This window comes from Pogoniulus pusillus, chromosome Z (genome assembly GCF_015220805.1).
Source record: "Pogoniulus pusillus isolate bPogPus1 chromosome Z, bPogPus1.pri, whole genome shotgun sequence".
NCBI classification, from domain to species: domain Eukaryota; kingdom Metazoa; phylum Chordata; class Aves; order Piciformes; family Lybiidae; genus Pogoniulus; species Pogoniulus pusillus.
Window position 1 is genome coordinate 68,746,663 of NC_087309.1, and position 23,835 is coordinate 68,770,497.

The window sequence follows — 23,835 nt, forward strand, 5'->3', positions numbered from 1 at the left end:
TGGTTTTCTGGAAACCTTACAGATCTACAATGACAAGTTCCAACAGCTCAAGTCTATGAGAAGCATTTCCTCTTGTGAAGTAAGAATCATCTTGCATGTCTTGTCTTACATATGCCAACAGTTAATTATCTAATTAATTACTGTCAGTGTTGAGTCACACCAAATGAGAATTAGTAACTCTCTTAAGAACAATCACAGTTACCAGGAATCCAACTGTGTCAGCAGCATCACTGTATCGCCTTTATTCTTCAGATGGCTATGACTAATTATCAACATCTGTCATTCTCTTCTCCAGTAATGTGTTCCATAAGAACCCATGATGTTCAGTTAAATTCCTTGAACTCCAAATCAGTCATCTGAGGTAGATCATTTAAACTGCTTCTCAATATCCTGCAGGCACAATGGTACTGTTATTTCCCCTCTTTGGGAGTTTACAATCACAAATTCATCATTCTATTCAAACCTGGAAATTTGAAAATGCTACTTAAGTCTTAGAAAAAAGTACCTTCCTGTAATTGCACATATATTCTAACTTCAGTAAAAAAAAAAAAGAAATCTAAAAATGCTTTTATTCCTGTTGATGTTTTCACTAAAATAATCCTAATATAGGAAGTATGCCCCAATTCAACATTAGATATTCTGCAATCTGGCTCACAAGCATCATTCCACGTGGGTTTAGATGCAGCAATATTTTCCAGCAGTTCATTGTTTAAGGGGAGTTATAACCAAAGACAAGCATGTTTGCCAGAACCAAAAGCTGTCTTCACAGAAGCTAACACACCAGCAAGCCATCACTGCACTGTGCTCACTCAGAGCAAATTTCATCAACTGCAGTATCAACTGCCCACCTAAATTCCAAACAAAGCACTAGCAGCATGACACAAATACACTAATTTCAGTGTTCTCCCTAAGTCGTGCTTTGTTTGCTACACATCACTTACTTGTGTGGCAGTCTTCTTCCTGAGTACTGAGAGGTTGTGTCTCCAGTTTTGAAAAGAGAATCCTTTACCCTATTTTATCATTATACAGCTCCCGTCAGTTTCATGACACACTTCCCTGTATTTTCAGGATTTCATCTTACTTTTGGGAAAAGGGCTAGGCCATGACCAACGTTTCCCATACACATGTCACTTTTGATGACATTTATGGTTTCCCTTTCAGAGACACTCTCTCTAAAGCTAATTCAAATTACTTATTAACTCCTCTTTAGCCCCTAGAACAGTAATGTGCAGTGTGTGAGTCAGATATTCCATATTTACTGTCTTTATTGACAACAACTGTCAGGACAACAGGTGATGTCACACGTAGTCAATTTCCAGTCATTTCTAAACACACCAGATGTCTTTTTCCACCACCAAGCACTTTTTGGTGCTTTGCAGCTTCACTCTTCCAAAATAAACCATTGCCTTACCACAAATGTTACACTTCTGTATTTCTTGGGGTTTATTCATTGCAGTTAAAAGAAAAAACAAGCATTTTTAATCCATAAACTAGTGGTTTATCTTATAACAGGTTTCTAAAGTGAGTGAAGAAAGGAGCTGGGTTGTTTGGGTCATCAATCCTAGTCCTTTATGACTGGAAACAACAGTGTAATGAGGAACACCAGAAGGAAATAGAATAGCAGCAGAATACTTAGTAAACTTTAGACTTTGTCTCAGTGAAAAGTCACAAGAATCACCATGCATCGCTGGAAGAGAGAAGCCCAGCAGAATGTTTTTACAATAATTTGCTGCTAGTGGTTATCACAAAACACTTAGCAAAACTCAGCTATGTAACAGACCTCAATGAGACAGAAAAAAAAAATAGTTCTGAGATCATTACAAAAGCATGGTTGGGACAAATACAAATAAAATCCTAACCAGAGATCAGAACATTAAAACTTCTTCAGGTATATTAATGACAAAAGGAGGAGTAGAGACAATATGGGACTCTTCCAGAAGGGAAATGGAGAGCTGGTGACAAAGGATATGGATAAGGCTAAGGTGCACAATGACTTCTTTGCCCCAGTCTTCAATGGCAAGGGCTCCAAACACAATGCCCAAGTTCCAGAAGGCAAAAGTAAGGACTGGGAAAAGGAAGATCTGCCCACTATAATTGAAGATCATGTTTGTGAGCACATAAGGAATCAGAACATGCACAAGTCCATGGGGCCTGACAAGATCCACCCACCAGTCCTAGTCCTGAGGGAACTGGCAGATAAAGTTGCTAAACCACTGCCCATCTTATTTGAAAGGTCATGGCAGACTGGTGAAGTTCCTGCTGACTGGAAAAAAGGCAAACCTAACACCCATCTTCATGAAGGGAAAAAAGGAAGACCCTGGGAACTACAGACCAGTCAGTCTCACCTCTGTGCCTGGCAAGATCATGGAGCAGATCCTCCTGAAGGCTCTGCTAAGACAAATGGAAATCAAAGCAGAGGTGATTGGTGGTAACCAGCATGACTTCACCAAGGGCAAATCATACCTGATAGATTTAGTTGCCTTTTATGATGGAGTCACATCAACAGTGGACAAGGGAAGTGCAACTGACATCATCTACCTGGACCTGAGTAAGGCATTTGACTCTCTCCCACATGACATCCTGGTCACCAAACTGGAAAAACATGGACTTAATAGGTGGAGCATTGCTGGGTAAGGACTTGGCTGGATGATTGTATGCAGAAAGTGGTAATCATCAGCACAATGTCCACCTGAAGACCAGTGACAAGTGGCATCCCTCAGGGGTCAGTGCTGGGACCAGTGCTGTTTAACATCTTTGTCAATGATATGGACAGAGGAATGAGTGCACTCTCAGCAAGTCTGCAGATGACTCCAGGCTTTGTGGCAGTCAACTTGCTAGAGCGAAAGGATCCATCCAGAGGGGCCTGGACAGGCTGGAGAGGTGAGGCCAGGCCAACCTCCAGACGTTCAACAAGGCCAACTCTAGGTTTTTGCACCTGAGTTGGCATAATCCCAAGCACAGGCTTGGGGTTGTGAATGGCTGGTGAGCAGCCCTGAGGAAAAGGACAGCAGCTCTGTTATGAGGACAGGCTGAAGAAGTTCGGGCTCTGCAGCCAGGAGAAGAGAAGGCTTTGGGCAGTGACTTTGCAGTATCTGAAGGGGGCTACAGGAGGACTGAGGAGGGGCTACTGACCAGGTCTTATAATGACAAGATGAGGAGGGATGGGTTTAAACTGGCAAAGGAGAGATTGAAACTGGATGTTAGGAAGAAGTTCTTTACAGTGAGGGTGGTGAGACACTGGCACAGGTTGCCCAGGGAGGCTGTAGCTGCTCCCTCCCTGGAGGTGTTCACAGCCACACTGGATGAGGCCTTGAGTGACCTGTTCTAGTGAGAGGTGTCCCTGCCTATGGCAAGGGGTTGGAACCAGATGATCTTTGAGGTTCCTTCCAACCTAAACCATATATAAGAAACACTAATAAGAAACAAATTTACAAATAGTTTAGAAAAGGAAAAGGGTGTGTTAATGTACAACACAAAAGGTAAAAGAAAAGGCTTATTCTTTAGGCTGTATGTGCATTAACAAGCATCTTTAAGAAAAGAACAACGCAAGAGGTCACCATTTCACTACTGATTAGATTAATTTTGCTGTTGCTTGTTGTTGTCAATACTATATAATGCAATTATCCTTTGTATCAGAAGTTTCTAAGCTATTGCCTGCTGAGTGTCTTAGTACTACACAGATAGCAGAAGGTATAGCATATATTCAGATTTTCTTTAAAATTCAAGGCAACTACAGCAGCCACAAGGTGGCTACTTCTACTCATAGGTCAAAGTTTTGGTTATTTTCCCACGATGAAATACCCCAAAAAGAACTGACAATCAGGAAGAGAGTAACTGTATATACATCACTATACTGCATTAGTGTCTTCATATCTGAGCAAAATATATTAGACCTGGAACCAAAAAAAAAAACCCCAAAAGAGTCTGATAAAGACCTGTACTGAGAAATTCTAAGAAGTCTTCAGGTTTTTTCTTTTCAGAACATTCTTAGTAACAAAATCATAAATTCGTCATGCGTCCTTGCATATGTTAAATTATTATTAGGTGTTCTACTGGTAATAGCACTTAGGTCCTCTTCTATTTGCACAGAAAAAAAACAGCAGGCATAAGGATAACGACCACTTGCTATCTTGACCCTGTTTGTAAACTCACTGACGGAAGTTGCAAGTTCTTTTTTGTGCAGACTATTACAGCTTGTCTAGCTTTTTTTTTTTTAATGGCAAAACTCTGTATTTATTGTAAGCTTTCACATATAGAATTACAAAGTGGCATTAAACAGTCATGTAATACTGAATTTGGAACAGTACCACAGAGGGTTTATTCCAGAGAAACAGAGGTTATTACATGTATAAAAAAAAAAAGCTTCAAATTTCAATTTCTGAATATTTTCACAGGAAACTTTGTTCCTAATACCAAATGGGAAAAATAAAATATTCAAACTCCAAATTATACAGTGTCAACATTTATATGCAAGGAACTCAGATGTCAAATCAGCTTTCCAAAACAGTTTCAGAACAGCTTTTCAGAACAGTTCAACATTGCTTAACGCCTTTTGATTGCATATAGTTTCTATAAAACTCAATTTTTTAGGCTTCTGTCCTTTCAAGATTCATACATCTGAACTGTTCTTCAAGCACATCAGAATCTTCCTCACTTTCTGCACTACTCAGGTTCGCATTAAAATCCAGCTCATCCTCCAATCCACTGCTCTCTTGGTCATTTTTAGTAGTCACACTCTCAGTTCTGTCTTCTTTACCAATCCTGCAGAAAGCAAGATGATGTTATCACCATCCATTTTTTTGAACGAAGAAGAATAAGATGTAGAGTAGAATATTCTTCCAGGGACGGAAAAGCACAGGAGGTAGGGAGGAGGAGGACAATAACCTAGCTAATTTCACATGAAAGAGCAAAGGTATAAAAGATAGTAAAGGAACAAGTCTAGACAAAAAAAGCAAACAAAATAAGGTATGTATCAAGACTGACCAAGTAAATAACTGCTGGCCAGCTGTCACAAACTAGTAAATTAATACAGAATTACAGTGGTTGGAAGGGGCCTCTGGAGATCAACTCCTTTGCCAGAGTAGAATTATGTTCATTATCAGCCCATGTTTATTTTTTCCATTCACTAGCAACTGAATCATGAAATAACAGACAAATGTAAATAGTAAATTTACTTATGCATATGGGTTGCTTTATGTTGAAATCCATTTTGAAGTGCTTTGTTACTAATGAATATTTGCAACTTAACCTTTGTAGTAAAATTAAAATTGGACTGGACGATCCGGGTGGTCATTTCCAACCATAGCAATTCATAGTGATTAGATGTTGTGCTAAGGAATTTGGATAAGTCAAGGAGTTGTCAGTGTGAAACTAATGAATGGACTTGATGATCTTGAAGGTTTTTTCCAATCTAAGAAATTCTGTGACTTTCTTCTTCTACACAAAGTTGGGCATCACAGAATCAGAACTGTTTAAGTTGGAAGAGACTTTTGAGATCATTAAGTCTGATCACTCTTCACAGAGGTCTCCCTTGTTTAAACTGCAGTGCCATCTCAGTGCCCCCAGTTTTAAGTCAATGTCTTTTTCTCTGTCAAAGCAATAGAGATACACTTGTGACAAATTCCAGATATTACATATGGATGTGTACAATATGTGTAACCAAAGTCTTCAAGATAAGATTCAGGCCCATTTTGTACAGGTGAGGAAGCAAAGATGAGCAATGGTCAAAAACCAATGATACCAGTCCAGACTCTTTTTTGTCTTTTTGCCCATGTCTCAGAACAGATAAAGGAGCTTGAGGGTCAGATTAACTAGAATATTCCCATATGAGGAAACAGCCTCAAGTTGTACCAGGGGGAGATTTAGGTTGGACATAGGAAAAAATTCTTCACTGAAAGAGTAGTCAGAATTGGAACAAGCTGCCCAGGGAGGTGATGGAATCACTACCCCTGGAGGCATTCAAAGATGTGCGGACATGGCACTTTGTGACGTGGTTTAGTGGGCATGGTGATGTTGCGTTGAGACTTGATGATCTTAGAAGTCTTTTCCAACAGAAGCAATTCTATGATTTTTTTTGGCCCAGCCCCACCAATATCTATGGACATTTCAGCAGAAGAAAATAAGGGTAACGATTCCTACTGATTCCTGATAGGATTATTCACGTTATTGCACAAAGTACATCAAATTCTTGGCAGTTTCCAAAGAAGCTTTATTAAAAGGAGAAGAAACAGTGCAGTACTAGAACTGTGTGACCTGTGAGCTACTTACGGAATAACTATTTCTTCTTCTTTCCCACATTTAGCACAGACTTCTAGTTTACCAGCACATGGTCGACAAATAATATGGTAAGGATCCTTTACAGTCTTCTGGAGGCACTTTACACTGTGAAGAGGAAAGAAAACACAATTTTAAAAAATTGTGGACACTTACTAAACACACAATATTCAAAGACAACATAGACATGCTCTTCAGAAGAAGAAAAATTTATTATAAGCAGTTTCATACTAAAATGTTAGGCTTTTAAAAAGCAGCACTATCATTGCCTGTCTTCTGTTTCCTCTAACCTTTTCAGGAGGAATTATTAAAACAAGAACAAAAGGCCTATAAAAATCCTTAATTTTATATTCAAAAAGGACAAAAGAAACCTTTCCATTTATTTTTGTAGATAGTTTTACTTTAAAAACTACATAGCTGATTCTTTTAACAATAAAAGAAAGTACAAATATGGTATAAAAAGATGCATGCATTTTGCAAATAAAAAGCTTCCCACTTAAACACCATAAATCTTCCTCTTCAACTTCCGAAGAGTTTATAAAGACAGACAGTGCTGAACACAAGCCTTCATGGAACTGCATCCTCAACAAACTCAGCCTAATCATACAGAGGGGAGTTGGCTATTCTTTTTCAGGATATTATAAAACTCTACAGATTAAGTAATTTGTAGCATGCTACAACTTAACATTCAGATGACATTTTTTAAGTCATGTACTTCTGGTGAACAGAACTTGGAACTACTTAGCTCACATAATGCAGCTATTCTAAAAGATATTCTTTCTTGATTCCTCAGGCACACAAAAGCCTGTCAGCAAAGATTTAGCATATAGTTCTGAACAGTGTATTTGCAAATTTGACTTGAACAGGCTGAAGAAAAACACCAAGTATTTTTGCATGCCTTTTAAGGAGAGATGCGCTAACTAGCATCTATCAAAACAGAGTATTTATTTGCTTTCCCAGATCTCACTCTTAGGCATTATCACCTTCTCCATACTAGACTCTGCTAAGCTTTCATTGTTAGGAGACATGTATCCAGTTCCTTAAAAAGCTGTAAAATCACAAGAATTGCCATAGGATACATCTCATGAAAACAAAATCTGAAATGCCTGCTGTTTACAGTCTTCTTTCTTCCCTAGGAAGAAAAACCCAGGTGTCACTGAAGCACCTACTAAGTTGTCTGGTCATTTTTTTCTCCCTTCTTCTATGTTCAGATCCATTAGCACTAAAAAAAAATGTCTACAGCTGTTCCTAGCCATGTAACACCAAACAGGACCACAAAGAATGCAATGTGGATATACCTGGGATTTTTTTTTTCAAACATTTTAATTTGTTATAACTAAATATTTGAAATAAAAGTAAAATAGAGATAATATGTGGTTCTGCTAACAACCATAACTTTGGTTATATTGGAAAAATTAACATAAGGTGAGGTACAGAGTATTCTTCCATTCCCATCGCCTGTGAAATGAATTTTTTGTTTCATACAGTCACATTTAAAAAAAAAATCTCTATAACCATGTTAACTTTGCCTAGAAGCTTCACTCATTAGAATAAAGGCATACTCTTGCCCTGTCAGAACAGCAGCCAATCAGCCATGGTACTGCTGTAGGCTGGGGAAGCAGTCTCCACCTTTAGAGCTAAAATGTTCTACAGCCAAATTTACTTGTTAAAAAAATATTATTTTGTCATAAGCAACTGTCCCAAAAGGCCACTTTTTCTATTTCCAGTGCTCCTTTGATTTACATGCTTTTTTGCATGTGTTTTTCCCTTTGGGGGTAGACAGAGCAGAGCCAAAAGAACCAGATCCACTAACACAGGATTTGTTGCAGCTCATTATCAAACGATTAAGCGCATCTTGTTTAAAAGTAAAGAGTTAAAGACAAATTCCAACTTTATTTGTTGTGAATAGAACCCAGAATGTTATTTCAAGAACCAATGAGACTTTCACCTAATTTTTTTTCTTTTAAGGTATTTATCATCCTTGTTACACATTTATTCAAACTCATCTATTACAAAACCATAGGCAAATGCTAAATGTTTCGTCTTTAGGATTACAGTTGCACATACAAAAAGAGGGAACATACTAAGAGATAATGAAATGCATGTGTTGCAAACATCTTGTAGGAATTGAGGCCTTCAGAAATACTGAGAACAGCATTGCTGAGGAGATTTTATATGACACAGAATTAAAGCCTTCCTCTCATTTCTTTATACTAGACAGTTTTTGTGAACTACAACAGTGAAGAGATGTGCAGATTCCTCTAAAACTGATTTGCAATTAGGATATCATGTTACAGTCAGTTCAGGTGTGACTTTTCATTCAAGATACACTAACAGTTTTGGAAACTTAAGCATCCACAGTTCAAGCATTTTAACAGTGAACAGGGAAGCAGCTGCTTTTCCACTGTGTGTTTTTTTCCAAAAGGCTAATAAAAATCAACATGCTGTCATCACAGACTCCAGATCTGAAGATGTCACACCCTCATAGGTACTACTTGTGCGCTTCCACAGCTATATAGCATTTGCCACTAAGCTCACAAACTATACTATTAGTGAGAAACACCAATTATTTTAACTCACCATTTTTTTGGTTTTGATAGTAGTTTGTACTTGCTGAATTTTACCCGCCACTCCAAAATACCTTTGCAGTGCTGGCACACTCCATCATGCAGCTTAGCATTTATTTTCTGAATAAATGAAACAAGAATACATTGACAATTTCCTATGTTTATAACTCTGCTTAGAAAACAATTCCACCCATCATGTGATTAATACAGTATTTATAAAGATGTTTGTTTGATAGTAACATAAGCATTTACTGCTAGCAATGTTGTTCAGTGGAAAGAGTACTGAGGTAGTCTTTTAACCTAAGCAGTCTTTGTTGTTATCATGATCATTTTAATACTGTTAATATTAGTACTTTTTTATTCAGTTGTCGATAATATGCTGCTATAGATATTTTAGTGTTATTGTTTCATCTCTAGAGATCTTACAAAATAGGTAAGTAGAAATGAGCCCTGAAACACACATTTTTTATTTCAAGATGACAACTTAACATTTTACTTACAATTGCTCAAGCTACCTTTATGCTACACCCTTCAAGTATGTAGCCTCAGGACTTCTTTCTCAGATCACAATAAAGTAGAATCCACACACTATTTCCAGTTAAATCATTCAATGTATTCTTCATCATACATTTCCTTTATGAAGAAAGTAATACATTTTTAGCCTCATGAATCTAAGGTAGAATCCCCAAAATGGTAATTCCATCTACATTTTATTTTCAAAACAATGCAAACTTTACCTTAAGATCTTCTAAAATATTGTTCTAATTTACAGCTTCTCAGAGACACATAGCCCAGAGAACAAATTTAAACATATGATGTCTCCCCTTTTTGGAAATAAAGAAATAGGCAGAGAGTGAAAAGAGGTTAAGACACCCACAGAAAACAGTCTAGCACTGAGTTTGGAAGTTAAAAACAAAACAAAACAAAACACTTTAATAAATAAAAGGTATTTAAGGTAAGGGAGTTTACAGAGGTATAAGGGAAGGAAGACAGATTCAGAAAACACATACAGAACCAGATGGATGACAACAGATCGTCTGGATAGGGGTGGACTGCAGGAGGTAATTGGTCAGACACAAGAAATTTGCCTGCTTTCATAGTGCTGCAGACAGGAAGTGTCTGCAGCACTATAAAGGATTAACCTTTGCACCTGGGGGGACCTCCCACCAGGAGGGTCCAGGAGCACCTGGGAAGCTCAGGTTCCAGACCACACCTACCAGGAGGGGCCAGGAGGACCTGGGGTTGGGATTCCAGACTACTTCCCCCAAGGAGGGCTTAACCTGTAACAAACGTTTTGTGTCTACCTTCCTCAGGAATACAAAATATCAACTGAAAAGTACTATTTGTACAAGTTATTCTCAGATACAAGCAGTATCGAACCATGCTGCTGCCATAAATGACAAACACCGTATGCATGTATACTCAATCTTTTATTACTTCCGCATCTTTAACAACCAGCAGTAACTTTATCACACACTTATGTGTATTCCTTCATTAAAAAAAATTGCACAATGAAAAAACAATAATTCAGCCAAAACCATACTATTGTGTTTTTGTAAAGCAGCTTAAAAATGGTTCCTGTACCGAAATTACATTACCAAAAATAATCTAAACTACATCTATTTCTTAGACTATGTGATGGTTTTGGAGTTGCCTACCCCTCCACACTTAAGAAAATCACCCAGACTAGACTCAGCCGTCTCGAAGTTAAGTAATGAAGCTACATTTACAGCTTAGCACAATTTACAAGCATATATATACATACAATATTTAATGTTATATACAAATTAAAGGTAATACAGAAACACGATACCTTCCCAGAACAATCAGATTGCCAGGAGGGCTCCCGACCCAAACCTTCTCCACCCACCCAACCCTCCTCTCTTTCTCTCTCTTCAGAAATAACCAGATCAACCCACGAGTATCTCACATGATAAATCTGGAGATCTGAGTGAGATGTCAAAAAGATGACAAGGAGGTTAAAGGAAAAAGGGTTAGGTCAGGCTAAAGAGTTAAGGCAGAGGCAACCACACAGACTCGCGAGAGAGATGGAACAGAACAGAACTGAGAGCTGAGAAGTGAGTCTTACCTATATTTTGACTCACTTCTCAGCTCATTTCTCAATAGAACGAGGGATATAGAGTACAGTTATGTTTGTTTTTTTTTCTTTGTTCTCACAGCTAGGGATTTAATTTCTCTCAGTAAAATATTCCAATTAGCCTCAAACCGGCACAGATCACTAAAAGTTCATCAGAACAGATACCGCAGCAATTCAGACTACAGTTAGTATTATTTTTTAACAAACTGGATAGTTATTCTATGCATACAGTGGCTTCTGAAATTATTTCCTGTTTTTATGACCCACAGGATCTTCTTAATACTCTGCAAAGCTCTACTTCAAGACAAAAGAACAAGCCTGGCTTTTAAATTACAGCATCTTATTCTATTTTGAAAAATGTGGCAGAGGAAATGCTACTTAGGTGTGAGACTACACTACTGGACCTTGTTTCCATTGTTTCTATTTTCGCTAAACTTCAACCACTCAGTACAAGTTTTCCCATTGTGTAATTAACCTGAAGGAGTGCTGCTTTTTGGCTGTTTCAAATTGAAAGACAAGTGAACTTTTTTACAAATGACTGCATATAGACTTAGCATGTTAAAAAAAAAAAAAAAGATAAAAAGAAGGGGGGAAAAAAAGAAGGTTTTGCAGAATGCTTTAAGCTGAATACATAAACCTATGGTTCTGGTGTCAGCCATGCATTATGGATCATATTTTCCGAGAAACACAAACATTTGGCTAATGTGGAAATCTGAGAAGAAAATCATTGGTAAATTCTCACCAGGTATATGTTATAGGGCTGGCAATTCAACCTGCTGTCAGCACTGACTGGGTTTATTCTTTGAAAATTCACACAATTTGGAGATAAGCCTTCTTTTCACTGTTTGACTAGCACAAAGTAAGACTGGAAGTAGGAAAGTCTAAATAAGTTTAAAATCATCTGCAAATTAGCCTGAACTTCCTAGTTCTCCCTCTCACCCTCCTGATTTGCATTAATTAGTAATGCCAGGGAGTGGGAGGAAGAGAGGGAGGGAAAGGCACTAGACACAAACACTGTAATTTGTATTCTCAGGTGTTCTTTATACGAACTATTTTTAGACTCATAAGGTAGAACTCAATGAGCACCAAAAGACTACAGTAATTTAAGAGAGCTGGCTGACCTTCGAAAGGTACCTAGCTTCTTTTCTGAAAGCCACCTCGTTTTAAGTAGTACATCCTGATATCATGGCTGGGGATGGGAGTCTTGTTACCAAGTGATGCAGAGACAGGCTCAGCAATGTCTAATACACTTGGAATGCAAGAGGTCATACTCAGGACTCCATGTGGCATAAACAGTGTAGAGAAACAAAACAGGAACTACTTTCACCTCTCATCTGAAGGAAATCCAAAACGTGGAAACAGGCAGATACTACAAATTCTGCTAAACATTATCTGTGGAACAAGGAAATATGCATAATTATTGTTAATGGAGCTTTACAAAGCTTGTCACCCTCCCAATATGCTTAGCATCTAGCGCTAGAATCCACAACAGTTTTACAGTGATTGAATGTTGTTGGTGGTGGGTTTTATCAGACAAACTAATCACAGGCCATCCCAAATTTCCACGATGCCTTTTCATGTTGTTCTTAACATAAATCTTTCCCTGAAAATATCACCTCATAGCAAGACTAAGAGATATTCATGTGGCATAAAGATTGTATTACTGGGGTTTCTTCACCTTTGCTTCAAACAACAAAGGCCTGCACATTCTCTGATGCCCTCAATCCAAAGATTAGTCCTCCCTCTATTTTAACAGCTTTTTCACCACTTAAAAAGTTCTTTAGAAGATAAATAACACACAAGAAGCTCTGCAGTAAACTAAAGTTAGTGCAGTTTAGTTAGTGACAATCACATTATTCACATAAAAGCAATGAATCTCTAACACAGCTGGTCTATGTACTTAGATTACTTCTACACAGTCACATTTGGACTGTTCACTTCTCTTGGTATGGTAAGTGCAAAGACCAAAATTCTGCCCATGAGTCTTCTGACACCCAATGAAATGGGTGTCAAGAAGACCACATTATGTAGTCCTTAAGTACCTGAACCAGGCATAATGATGCCTGCACATACTACTTCAATATAGCCACCTGTAGGACCACAAATCTTACACAAGGACTAAAATAAACCACATGGGATCATGCTACCTGCTCAGAAGAAAGATTACAGCTTTTTAAGCTCTCATTTCCTTCTTCTAACAGGCATAAATACAGAACAGTCTCTTTCTCCTCTTCAGCAGTTTTCTTTATTTTTAACCCAATGTTGGTACTTGCAGCTACAGGGTGAGAGACCTACAATCCTTCTACCAAACTGAATTAGAAAGTCAGTAAGGAATGATGGATTGATAAAAAGCAAGGGAGCAAGGAAATTCACAGAGTTTAACCTTGACTCATGCTTGCCCTTTGGGTTTCTTTCACTCAGAAAAATATGTCTAGCATTTCAATTTTACTAAAACAAGTTCATAATTTACTGTGGTTTTACTAATTTATCATTTCCTTTGACAAGTATATCACTTTTCAGATGCAACATAGACTTGAAGCAAAGAAAACTACCCCTAATGAAAGATTTGGACAAGACAATTTTTTGGATTTTTGAGATCACCCAAGAACACCTGAAAGTTCTTCAGACAAACTGCAAGAAATGCTTTCCTAGTATCTCTGATCTCAGAATAGGGAAATTATTAGTTACATCAGGGAAATCCCTCTGCTGATTTCTTTTTCTAATAACTTTTAAATGCATTTTTGTATGTTGTTTACACTTTTATTTATTAGTATTTTCTGCCTTTTACTCATACAATAGCTTGCTTTCCTTGAAGGTTATTAAAAAACAACATCCTCAAAGATCTCTACGAAGTTTGCCAACTTTATTATTCCCTTCCAACTTTTCTACACAGCTTTCACGTATGTAGTTAGCTCTCATATACAAAGAAGTGGTATTGCTTATGGTCTGAAATAGAATTCTTTGTGTGAGAACTACCTTGACAGGTTAGACTCTGTAACAGAAGTTTCTCTATTTATTGGGGGGTTTGTGCTCATTTCCCTGTTTTGTCTCACTATATTTCCCTCCAAGGACAAGTGCAACTCAACCAGTGCTTTAAGTATATCTGTATATACTTCAAAGAAATTGCAGTTATGCAATACAGACATACATAAACAGTGCTAAAGTGTACAGTCACAAAATATTCCATGTGCGTAATATATACATATTGTTAGATCAACTGCATTAACAAAACAGCACTCTCTGTATACACATGTAACCCAATATTAAATCATTTAAACAACCTGCCAAAAGCAGTTTAGAATTTATTAAACACATGGACTACACCTACTAACTTGGCACACAAAATAATCCCCATTTTAAACTAGCATTAAAGCACTCGTAAGCAAGGTGTAATGATGGGGTTTCAAAGAAGCCTCACTGTCTGGAAGTTTCTAATAATATGTGATCCTATGGGTAATTTGAGTTACCCTGTTGGAAGCAAACTGACTCCTACTACCGATGACACATTCTGCTGTAAATGAATGTGATCTTAATGCCATTCATAAACTTCCTTGTCAGAAGCGCTGATGCTACTGCTTCCATCAACAAGGCTGAATACATTTCTGAGCAGCTACACTTCTCAGAAAAACAGAATCCTCATGACTACAAAGCAGTTAAAACAGATCAGTACAGACTAACAAACTGTGACCGTAGACAAGAGTTTCTTAGGGTTCTAATACGTTTCACACACTCAACTCAAGTCATAGAATCATAGAATTAACCAGGTTGGAAGAGACCTCCAAGATCCTTCAAAGAGTTTCACTTGCTCTCAAATTGCACCAATATTACTTTAAATTACATTTTCTACATAGATAACTTCTTATCTCTTTCTAAAGGGAAGCGTGTTTAACATTTTAATCGAAGTTTTAAAGTCTTCCTTACATGGTTATGTATGGAGGGCAATGTAACTAGCAGTTAAGGCTCATTTGTGCTTTATAGTCAAATTCAGAATGGTCATTTTGGAAGATCAAGTTGGTTAGGTTTTCCAAATCAGTGGGCATGGATCTCACAACATGCAAGTAACTGCAAAGAGAACACAGACATTTTGAAAGACCAACCATCAACATCCACCCTCTTTTCCACAAAGAACTGAATACACACAGGGTCACTATCACTTTCTCACCTTCCCAGGCCCACTGCAACCCTGCTCCTCTCATCCTGAGTTAAGTTAAAGCTCAAAATAGATGTTATGCTTGTTCCTCATTTTCTTATGTGAAAGTCTATAATCCAGGCCCGAACGTCTATCTGAACCCGGGAAAAATACAGTGGCTAGGACTTTAGTCTACCAAGCTAAAGAGGAGAAGTTAGACAAACTCTCATATAGTTATCTGACAATTTCAGATGGCTACTGATTTGTCTGTATCTTCTCCCTGAGTTTCAAGTCACAATCACTGACTCAGCGATTCATCTCTCTGTTTACCTGTACTCTTCCTACTGTCTTCCCACAATCTTGACCAGTGCCTTCACTGAAACAAGTTATTTACCCATACAGCTGAATGAGTAGATGACTTCAACACTGTGTTGAAGTTGGGGTTCAGAGTTAATGACCTCTGAAATTAGGATGATCATCTCAGGCACACTTAACTAGGACAGAAATGGAGAAACAGGTCAGTCATTTTGGAGTAAATATGAATAATTTTGTGGTTCACTATCTTATTACAATGGAGTTCTAAATGTTCTCATTGAACACTTGGCTTTCATCTCTAAAACTACTCTAGCTTCCATGCTGACTTATGTAATATACTTTACATAAAATGTATATTCATATCACATAATGGATATTACTCAGATCAGTGCCACAAACAGCTGTTCTGGAATGTGCTATGTAAAGCAAGCACCCATAAACAAATTCCAAGATTCAGTAGTGTCTTTAACCTGTTCTGGCTCTTCTTTCTTCAGGCCATCTTATAATGCAAACTTAACCAGCACAGTTGTAGGCAAATACTGCAGAGGGGCAGTGTACTTTGCTGTGGGGTGCTTCAACTAGTCTATTCCAGTGTAATGAAATAGTTAAGTCTGATCATTAGAGGAAAGACAGATGGATCTTTCAGTGTGTTCTACAAGTAACCAGATCTATCATCCTTAAGACTAAAAAATGGGTAACCAAGGTCAGTGTCAGAGAACACAAAGCTTTCTTAAAAACCACAGAACAACTGGGTAATTACTGCCAGCAGGGGAAAGTTGAAAGCCTGTTTAGATTAATTTCCTCTGCAAATACTGCTTTACTGAGAAAGGCAGCAATAACACCACAAATAACTACTTCACCCATACTACAACCGGAAGCTACCATAGTTACTATTCAACACCACTAATGCAGTGCACAAATGCAGCAATAAAAAAAAAATAAATTAAAAAATACTCTGAAGCCTTTCAAGGTAGTCCTGCATTGGACAGCATATAACATTAGTAAAAGACAGGCCTAATACCTAAGGAATAGAAATAAAATTGCCAGTAATTTACAGGAGATGCACCCTCTTTCATTAGCTCTGACCATTCTTCTCATCTACTGAACTAGAGAGAGGTGAAAGAATGGTGGAAGAGTGGTACACTCCTGTACTAGGATCAAATTGGTACTATTTCCTCCTTTCCCTCATCACATCTTGAACATCTGTGGCACATATGATCATACAGAACTATGCAAGACAGATGCAAAACTATCATCATTCAGCATAGTCTGTAGCTAAACTGCAGTATTAATCATTTACTTTATTTTTGTCAACTTAACTTCCTTTCAAAATTTTCAAAGGGCAGAATCAGTCTTAGTCGTCATTATAAAGACTCCTGTGTATCCCTTAGCATTAGAATTTGTACATGACAGGATGCCAAAAAGAAAAATGCATCCTTTCTCTTTATCACATGCTATCTAACACCCTAAAAGAAAGTATCTTCTTCAAGAAGCTTCTTCCCTGTGTTAAGCCATCTCTATGAACTGGCAGCGGCAGAGAGGAAAAAAAAAGGCAAATCAGTCCCACCTCTGTGCCAGGCAAAATCATGGAGCAGATACCCCTACAGGCCTTGATAAGACATAGAGAAAATGAAGAAGAGGTGATTGGTGGCAACCAACATGGCTTCACCAAGGGCAAATGATGCCTGATAAACTTTGTAGTTTTCTGTGATGGAGTTACAGCATCAGTGGATGAGAGAAAAGCAACTGATGTCATCTACCTAGACTTGTGTCAAGCCTTTGATACTGTCCTACATGACAACCTCATGACACAACTGGAAAAGTATCAATCTGAAGGTGGACCACTCACTGGTAAGAAAATAGCTAGGTGGCCACACTCAGAGAGTTGTTGTCAATGGCTTAATGTCCAAATGGAGACCAGTGACAGGGGGCATCCCTCAGGCACCAGTACAGAGACCACGGTTGTTTAACATGTTTGTCAGCGTTTGCAGATGACACCAAACAGTGCTGTGGGGAACAGCAGAGGTGCCTGAGGATTGAAAGAAAATGACACTCCAAACTTTAAAAAGGGAAAGAAGGAGGACCTGGGTAACTACATACAGGTCAGCCTCACCTCCATCCATGGAAAGAAGCTCCTTGGCTCTGTCCCTAGGTGTATCAAGAATAAGAAGGTCATTGTGAACAGTCAGCATGGTTTCACTAAAGAGGTCATATTTAACCAGCCTGAAAGCCTTTTATGAGGACATACCCAGGTAGATATTTATTCATGTGGATGCACCATGTAGTGCAGTGGATGTGGTTTATTTTGATTTCAGGAAAGCAATTGACATTGTCTTCCCCCAGCATCCTTGCAGCTAAACTGAGGAAGTATGGTCTGGGTGATCGGACAGTGAGGGGGATGCGAACTGGTGGAAGGAAAGAAGTCAGAGAGTTGTGGTCAATAAGATGGAGTCTAGTTGGAGGCCTGTAGCTAGTGGAATCCTTCAGGGGTCAGTACTGGGACCAGTACTATTCAATATATTCATCAGCAACCTGAATGAGGGCATGGAGCACACTGTCAGCAAGTTTGCTGATGACACAAAATTGGGTGGAGTGGCTGACACACCTGACAGCTGTGCTGCCATTCAGGGAGACCTAAACAGGCTGGAGAACTGGGCAGTGAGAAATTTAATGAAATACAAGGACAAGTATAGAGTCTTTTACCTGGGAAAAAACAACCCCATGGACCATGATAGATCTGCTGGAGAGCAGTGCAGAGGAAAGGGACCTAGAGGTCCTGGTGGATGGAAGGTTGACCATGAGCCAGTAATGTGCTCTTGTCACCACAATGGCATCCTGGGGTGAATTAGAAGGGGTGAGGCTAGTAGCTCAAAAGAGGTTCTGCTCCCTCTCTACTCTGACAAGACAGCATTTGAAATATCATGTCCAGTTTCCAAGTCTCTTAGTTCAAGGTCAGGGAGCTGCTTGAAAGAGTCCCGTGTGCAGCCACAAAGATCAAAGAATCATAGAATCAACCAGGTTGGAAGAGACCTCCAAGATTATCCAGGCCAACCTATCATCCAGCCCTGGCCAATCAACTAGACCTTGGAACTAAGTGCCTCATCCAGGCTTTTCTTCAACACCTCCAGGGATGGCAACTCCACCACCTCCCTGGACAGCCCATTCCAATGGCAAATCACTCTCTTTGGGAAGAACTTCCTCCTAACATCCAGCCTATACTTCCCCAGGCATAACTTGAGACTGTGTCCCCTTGTTCTGTTGCTGCTTGTCTGGGAGAAGAGATCAACTCCCACCTGGCTACAACCTCCTTTCAGGTAGTTGTAGATAGCAATGGGGTAACCCCTGAGCCTCCTCTTCTCCAGGCTAAACAATCCAGCTCCTTCAGTCACTCTTCATAGGGCTTCTGTTCCAGTCCCCTCACCAGCTTCACTGCCCTTCTCAGGACATGTTCCAGCACCTCAATATCTCTCCTGAACTGAGGGGCCCAGAACTGGACACAGTACTTGACATATGGCCTGACCAATACTGAGTACAGGGGCAGAATAACCTCCCTTGTCCTACTGGTCACATTGTTCCTGATCCAGACCAGGATGCCATTGGCTCTCCTGGCCACCTGGGCACACTGCTGGCTCATGTTCAGCTGCTATCTACCAGTACCCCTAGGTCCCTTTCTTCCTGGCTGCTCTCCAGCCACTCTGTCCCCAGCCTGTAGTGCCACTTGGGGTTGTTGTGGCCAAAGTGTAGAACTCTACACTCTGCCCACCCAATCAGCCTGTCACAGTCTCTCAGCAAGTCTCTCCTACCTTCCAACAGACTGACACCTGCTCCTAACTTGGTGTCATTTGCAAATTCACTGATGATGGACTCAATCCCCTGATCCAGATAATCAATAATTATATTGAACCACCCCAGGACTGATCCCTGAGGGACACCACTAGTGGCAGGCTGCCAACTGGATGTGGCACCATTCACCACCACTCTCTGGGCCCTGCCCTCCAGCAGTTCTTGACCACTGTCAGAGTGAATCCATCCAAGCCATGAGCTGCCAGCTTGGCTAGGAGCTTCTTGTGGCAGACAGTGTCAAAGGCCTTGCTGAAGTCCAGGTAGACTACATTCACAGCCTTCCCCACATTCACTAGGTGGGTCATCTGGTCATAAAAGGAGATCAGGTTGGTCAGGCAGGACCTGCCCTTCCTAAACCCATGCTGTCTGGGCCTGATCCCTTGGCCATCCTGTAGGTGCTTTGTGACGGCACTCAGGATGACCTGTTCCATCACCTTGTCTGGCACTGAGGTCAGGCTGACAGGTCTGTAATTTCCCGGTTCCTCTCTCTGGCCCCTCTTGTGGATGGGCATCACATTGGCCAGCTTCCAGTCTTCGGGGCCCTCTCCAGTGAGCCAGGACTGTTGAAGGCTTCCCTTGCCCATTCTTTTGCCATTAATATATAGAAACATTTTTATTCTCCTTTACAGCAGTGTCCAGCCTAAGTTCTAAATGGGCTTTTGCCCCTCTAATTTTTTTTCCTACAAGACCTAGTAACATCCTTGAACTCTTCCTGTGATACTTCCCTTTTTTCCAAAAGTGATACGCTCTCCTTTTTTTCCTTAATTGCTTTATAAGCTCCTTGCCTGTCCAATCTGGCTGTCTCATTCACTGGCTTTTCTTTCAGCACAATGGCACAGCTGCTCCTGTGCCTTCATGAGTTCTTCCTTGAAGTAGGTCAAACCTTCCTGGACACCTTTGTTTTTAAGGGCTCTTTCCCAAGGAACTTTCCAAGTTAGTTCCTTACATAAGCTGAAGTCTGCCCTTCGGAAGTCCAGTGTGGAGGTTCTGTTGACGCCCCTCCTGGTTTCACCACATATTGAAAACTCTATAATTTCATGGTCACTGGACCCCAGGCAGCCTCTGACCACCACATCTCCCACCAGCCCTTCTCTATTTGTGAGCAGCAAGTCAATAAGGGCTGCACCCCTGGTAGGCTCATGTAATAGTTGAGATAAGAAGCTGTCCTCCATACACTCTAAGAAGACTGCCTCTTCTCTGCAGTGTTAAAGCCCCAGCAGATGTCTGGCAGGTTAAAGTCACCCACAAGCTACAAGGGCAGGTGATCTTGAGGCAGCCTCCAGCTGCTTAAAGAATAATAAATCAACCTCTTCTTCCTGGTGGTCTAAACCAGACTCCAACCAGGATGTTAGATGATTAAGGGAGTGGAAGATCTCCTTCATGAGGAAAGGCTGAAGGAGCTGGGGTTCTTTAGCATGGAGGAGATTGAGGGGTGAGCTCATTAATGTCTATAAATATGTGAAGGGCAAGTGTCAGGAGGATGAAGCCAGGCTCTTCTCACTGATATCCAGTGACAGGACAAGGGGCAACCAGTGCAAGGTGGAGCACAGTAGCTTCCACATAAACATACTGAAAAACTTTTTTCACTGTGAGGGTGACAGCACTGGAACAGGCTGTTCAGAGAGGTTGTGCAGTCTTGCTCTTTGGAGACACTCAAAACCTGCTTGGATGTGTTCCTATGTGACTGACTCTGGCAGGGAGCTTGGACTAGTTATCTCTTGAGGTCCTTTCCAACTCCTATAATTCTGTGATTCTGTGTGGTCTGGTTAGTACACTGGAGGGAAGAGATCCCATCCACAGGGGCTTGGACAGGCTAGAGAGCTGATTCTAAGCTACTCATGACATTCAATAAGGTCAAGCACAAGGTCCTATACCTGGGCCAGGACCATTCCAAGCACAAATATAGGCTGGGCAGGAAGAGGACTTGGAGGTGTCAGTTGATGAACTACTTAACATGAACCAGCAACGTGCATTTGCAGCCCAGATGGCCAACCACATCCTGGGATGCCCCAAAAGAAGTGAGACTGGCAGGATGAAGATAATTCTCCCCTTTCCTCTGCTCTCCACCTGTAATACTGCATCCAGTTCTGGAGCCCCCAGCCTAAGAGGGCCACTGAATTGCTGGAGTGGATCCAGAAGAGGGTCACAAAGACAATCAGAAGGCTTGAGCATCTCCCCTAAAGGGACAGGCTGTGAGAGTTGGGGCTGTTCAACCTGGAGAAAAGAAGGCTCTATGGAAACCTTATAGCAGTTTTCCACTATCTGAAGTGGCCTTTAAGAAAGCCAGGAAGGGACATTTCACAAGGGCTTGTAGTGATAGGATGAGAGGGAATGGATTCATGTGTGAGGAGGGTAGATTTAGATTAGATATTAGGAAGAAATTGTTTACAGTGAGGCTAAGAAGGAGACACTGAAACCTGCTGCCAACCTGAGGATGTTCAAAGCCAGGTTAGATGAGGCCTTGAGCAACTTGGTCTAGTGGAACATGTCCCTGCCCATGGCAGGGGGCTGGAACTAGATAATCTCCAAGGTCCCTTCCAACACAAACCATTCTATGAAACCATTTCTTCAAAACAGAAAGGCAAAAGACACAATCCCAAATCAGAGTTTATGCCTACCATAAATCTCAGCCACAGTCAAAAGCTTTTTAAAAAGGTATTTTGAGTGCATGTTATTGTGCAGCCAGTTCCCTACAATACAAAGTGTTTTAAAACGGAAGGGTACTAAAGTGACTACTTCCGTTACAGAAACGGCATCACAATTCAGCTTCTCTTTGAAGACTTTTTAAGAGACCAACCATCTAGGATATTTTTGTGTGTTTATGTGTGTGTGAGCCAGACAGGGAAATACTATCAGCGATCACACTGTGACTCGCACAATAAACAACAATTAGAGCCCCAGGAAAGCAGCTTATTCAACTGAGGAAAGCAGGCTCTTAAACTGGTAGAACCGGTGCTACAACTCTGAGACAAAACCAACAAACAACAACGATAAAAATCACAAACAAAAAAGCCACCAAGCAAAAAAACCCACATAACCAAAAACCAAACCACACACAACAAAAAAAAACCAAACACCAAAAACCTCTTCTGTGAAACTGCTTTACAATTTTCTTGCCATCCTCAGTTCTTTTTGACAATTCAATCAGGTTGAGTAAAAGGATTGACAGAACAGCAGTAACACCAGGAAAGCCTCTTCTAGAATGCTCATCTCTTGTTTTGTTTTATTTATCTCAGTTTAGACTGTAAAAGAAAACATCCCAGTTTCATGCCGTTACTGCTCAGGCACACAGGCTGGTCTTCATCCTGTGCTGCACTGCTATTATGTTACCACAACTACAAACACACACAGCATGTTCCAAGAATATACTGTAAACCATTTCCTTTTCCTTGCTTAGAAACAAGCGAATAACAACATAGGACAACAATGATCTTCTGTAACAATAGTGTAAAAATATCCAACTTTAACAATAGCTGTATATTTTCATTTTATATATGTAAAATGGTTCTTAATGACATGGGTTAGTGGTGGACCTGACTGCTAGGTCCACAGTTGGGCTCAATGATCCTAAAAGTCTTTTCCAACCTGAACAAGTCTATTTTATAATTTATGTAGCAAAAGTACTGATAAAACAGGTGCAAATACCTTTCTCTCAGAAAAGTCTCTTAAGATTCTTTTAAATCCTTGTGTTTTAGAGCAAATAAGAGACTTTTACAGTTGTCTCAAAAGTATGCAAAGTGAAATTTGATATTTATATGGGTGATTGGTGGAGTTGTTCAAACTAAATTCTCAAAACGTATAGATGTCTAAAGAAAGACTATGTCTTCACTGTCTGAGTAAACACAAATTTCTCAAGAAGTCACAAGCATAACACTGCAGGTAACGTTTACTTAGTGCCCAGAATTAACTGCTTTATTTCAGTCTTCCTCTAAATACTTCTTTCGCATAACGAGAGTCTTTCATGTCATAATTTAGGTATCACGCAGTGTTTCTGCATACATAATAGCTTAAGACATAGGGCTAAGTGACAATTGGCTAAAATAACCTCTCCGGATAACTTCCTTAACAGGGCAGTGCACCGTTTGGACAGGCCCAGGCGAACGGTTTCTCCAGCACTAAAATAAAGGGTGTTCAGTGTTCCATGAATTCCTTTGCGGCCCTGAAGCTCTTCAAGACCTCCTGGCTGAACTACGTACAGCCGCAGGCCATCGCTTCACGAGCACCTGGCAGGCCACAGCGGCTCCCTTGCACGCTTTCAGATCAAACGCCACCACAGCCCCACCACCACAGCCCCGCCGCCACTCCGCTCGCCGCCACCCCGCCCCACAGCCGCTTCGCCGTCGCAGCACGAGGGGGGCCTGCTGGGTGCCTTCCCGCCCGCACAGGACGCGCGGGAGAGGCGGAGGCCAATGCCGCCCGCGGCCGCCTCGCCGCCTACCTTGCGCCGCGCGCTCGTGTCGTACTTGTCGTTCCTGAAGGAGCGCGCGTTCTGGTAGCGCTGCGGCCGCGTGCGCGACACATTCCCCTTCTCCGAGCTCATCCCCCGCGCAACCGCCGGGCCTGCCACACTTCCTCCGGAACCGCTCTCCTCCCCGCCCCCCATCAGTCCC

At 40.5% G+C, this 23,835-nt stretch overlaps 1 protein-coding gene across 1 annotated transcript; it reads right to left on the reverse strand.

Annotated features, from left to right (window-relative positions):
* Nucleotides 1–1,247: 1,247 nt before the first annotated feature.
* On the reverse strand, nucleotides 1,248–23,825 carry CZH9orf85 (chromosome Z C9orf85 homolog). The gene is made up of 4 exons (XM_064176656.1): nucleotides 23,664–23,825; nucleotides 8,854–8,960; nucleotides 6,268–6,381; nucleotides 1,248–4,761 (listed from the first exon to the last, which is right to left on the reverse strand). Exons 1-4 carry the CDS (start codon nucleotides 23,763–23,765, stop codon nucleotides 4,587–4,589), a joined length of 498 nt encoding a protein of 165 aa, XP_064032726.1. The 5' UTR covers nucleotides 23,766–23,825; the 3' UTR covers nucleotides 1,248–4,586.
* Between the last annotated feature and the right edge of the window lie 10 nt (nucleotides 23,826–23,835).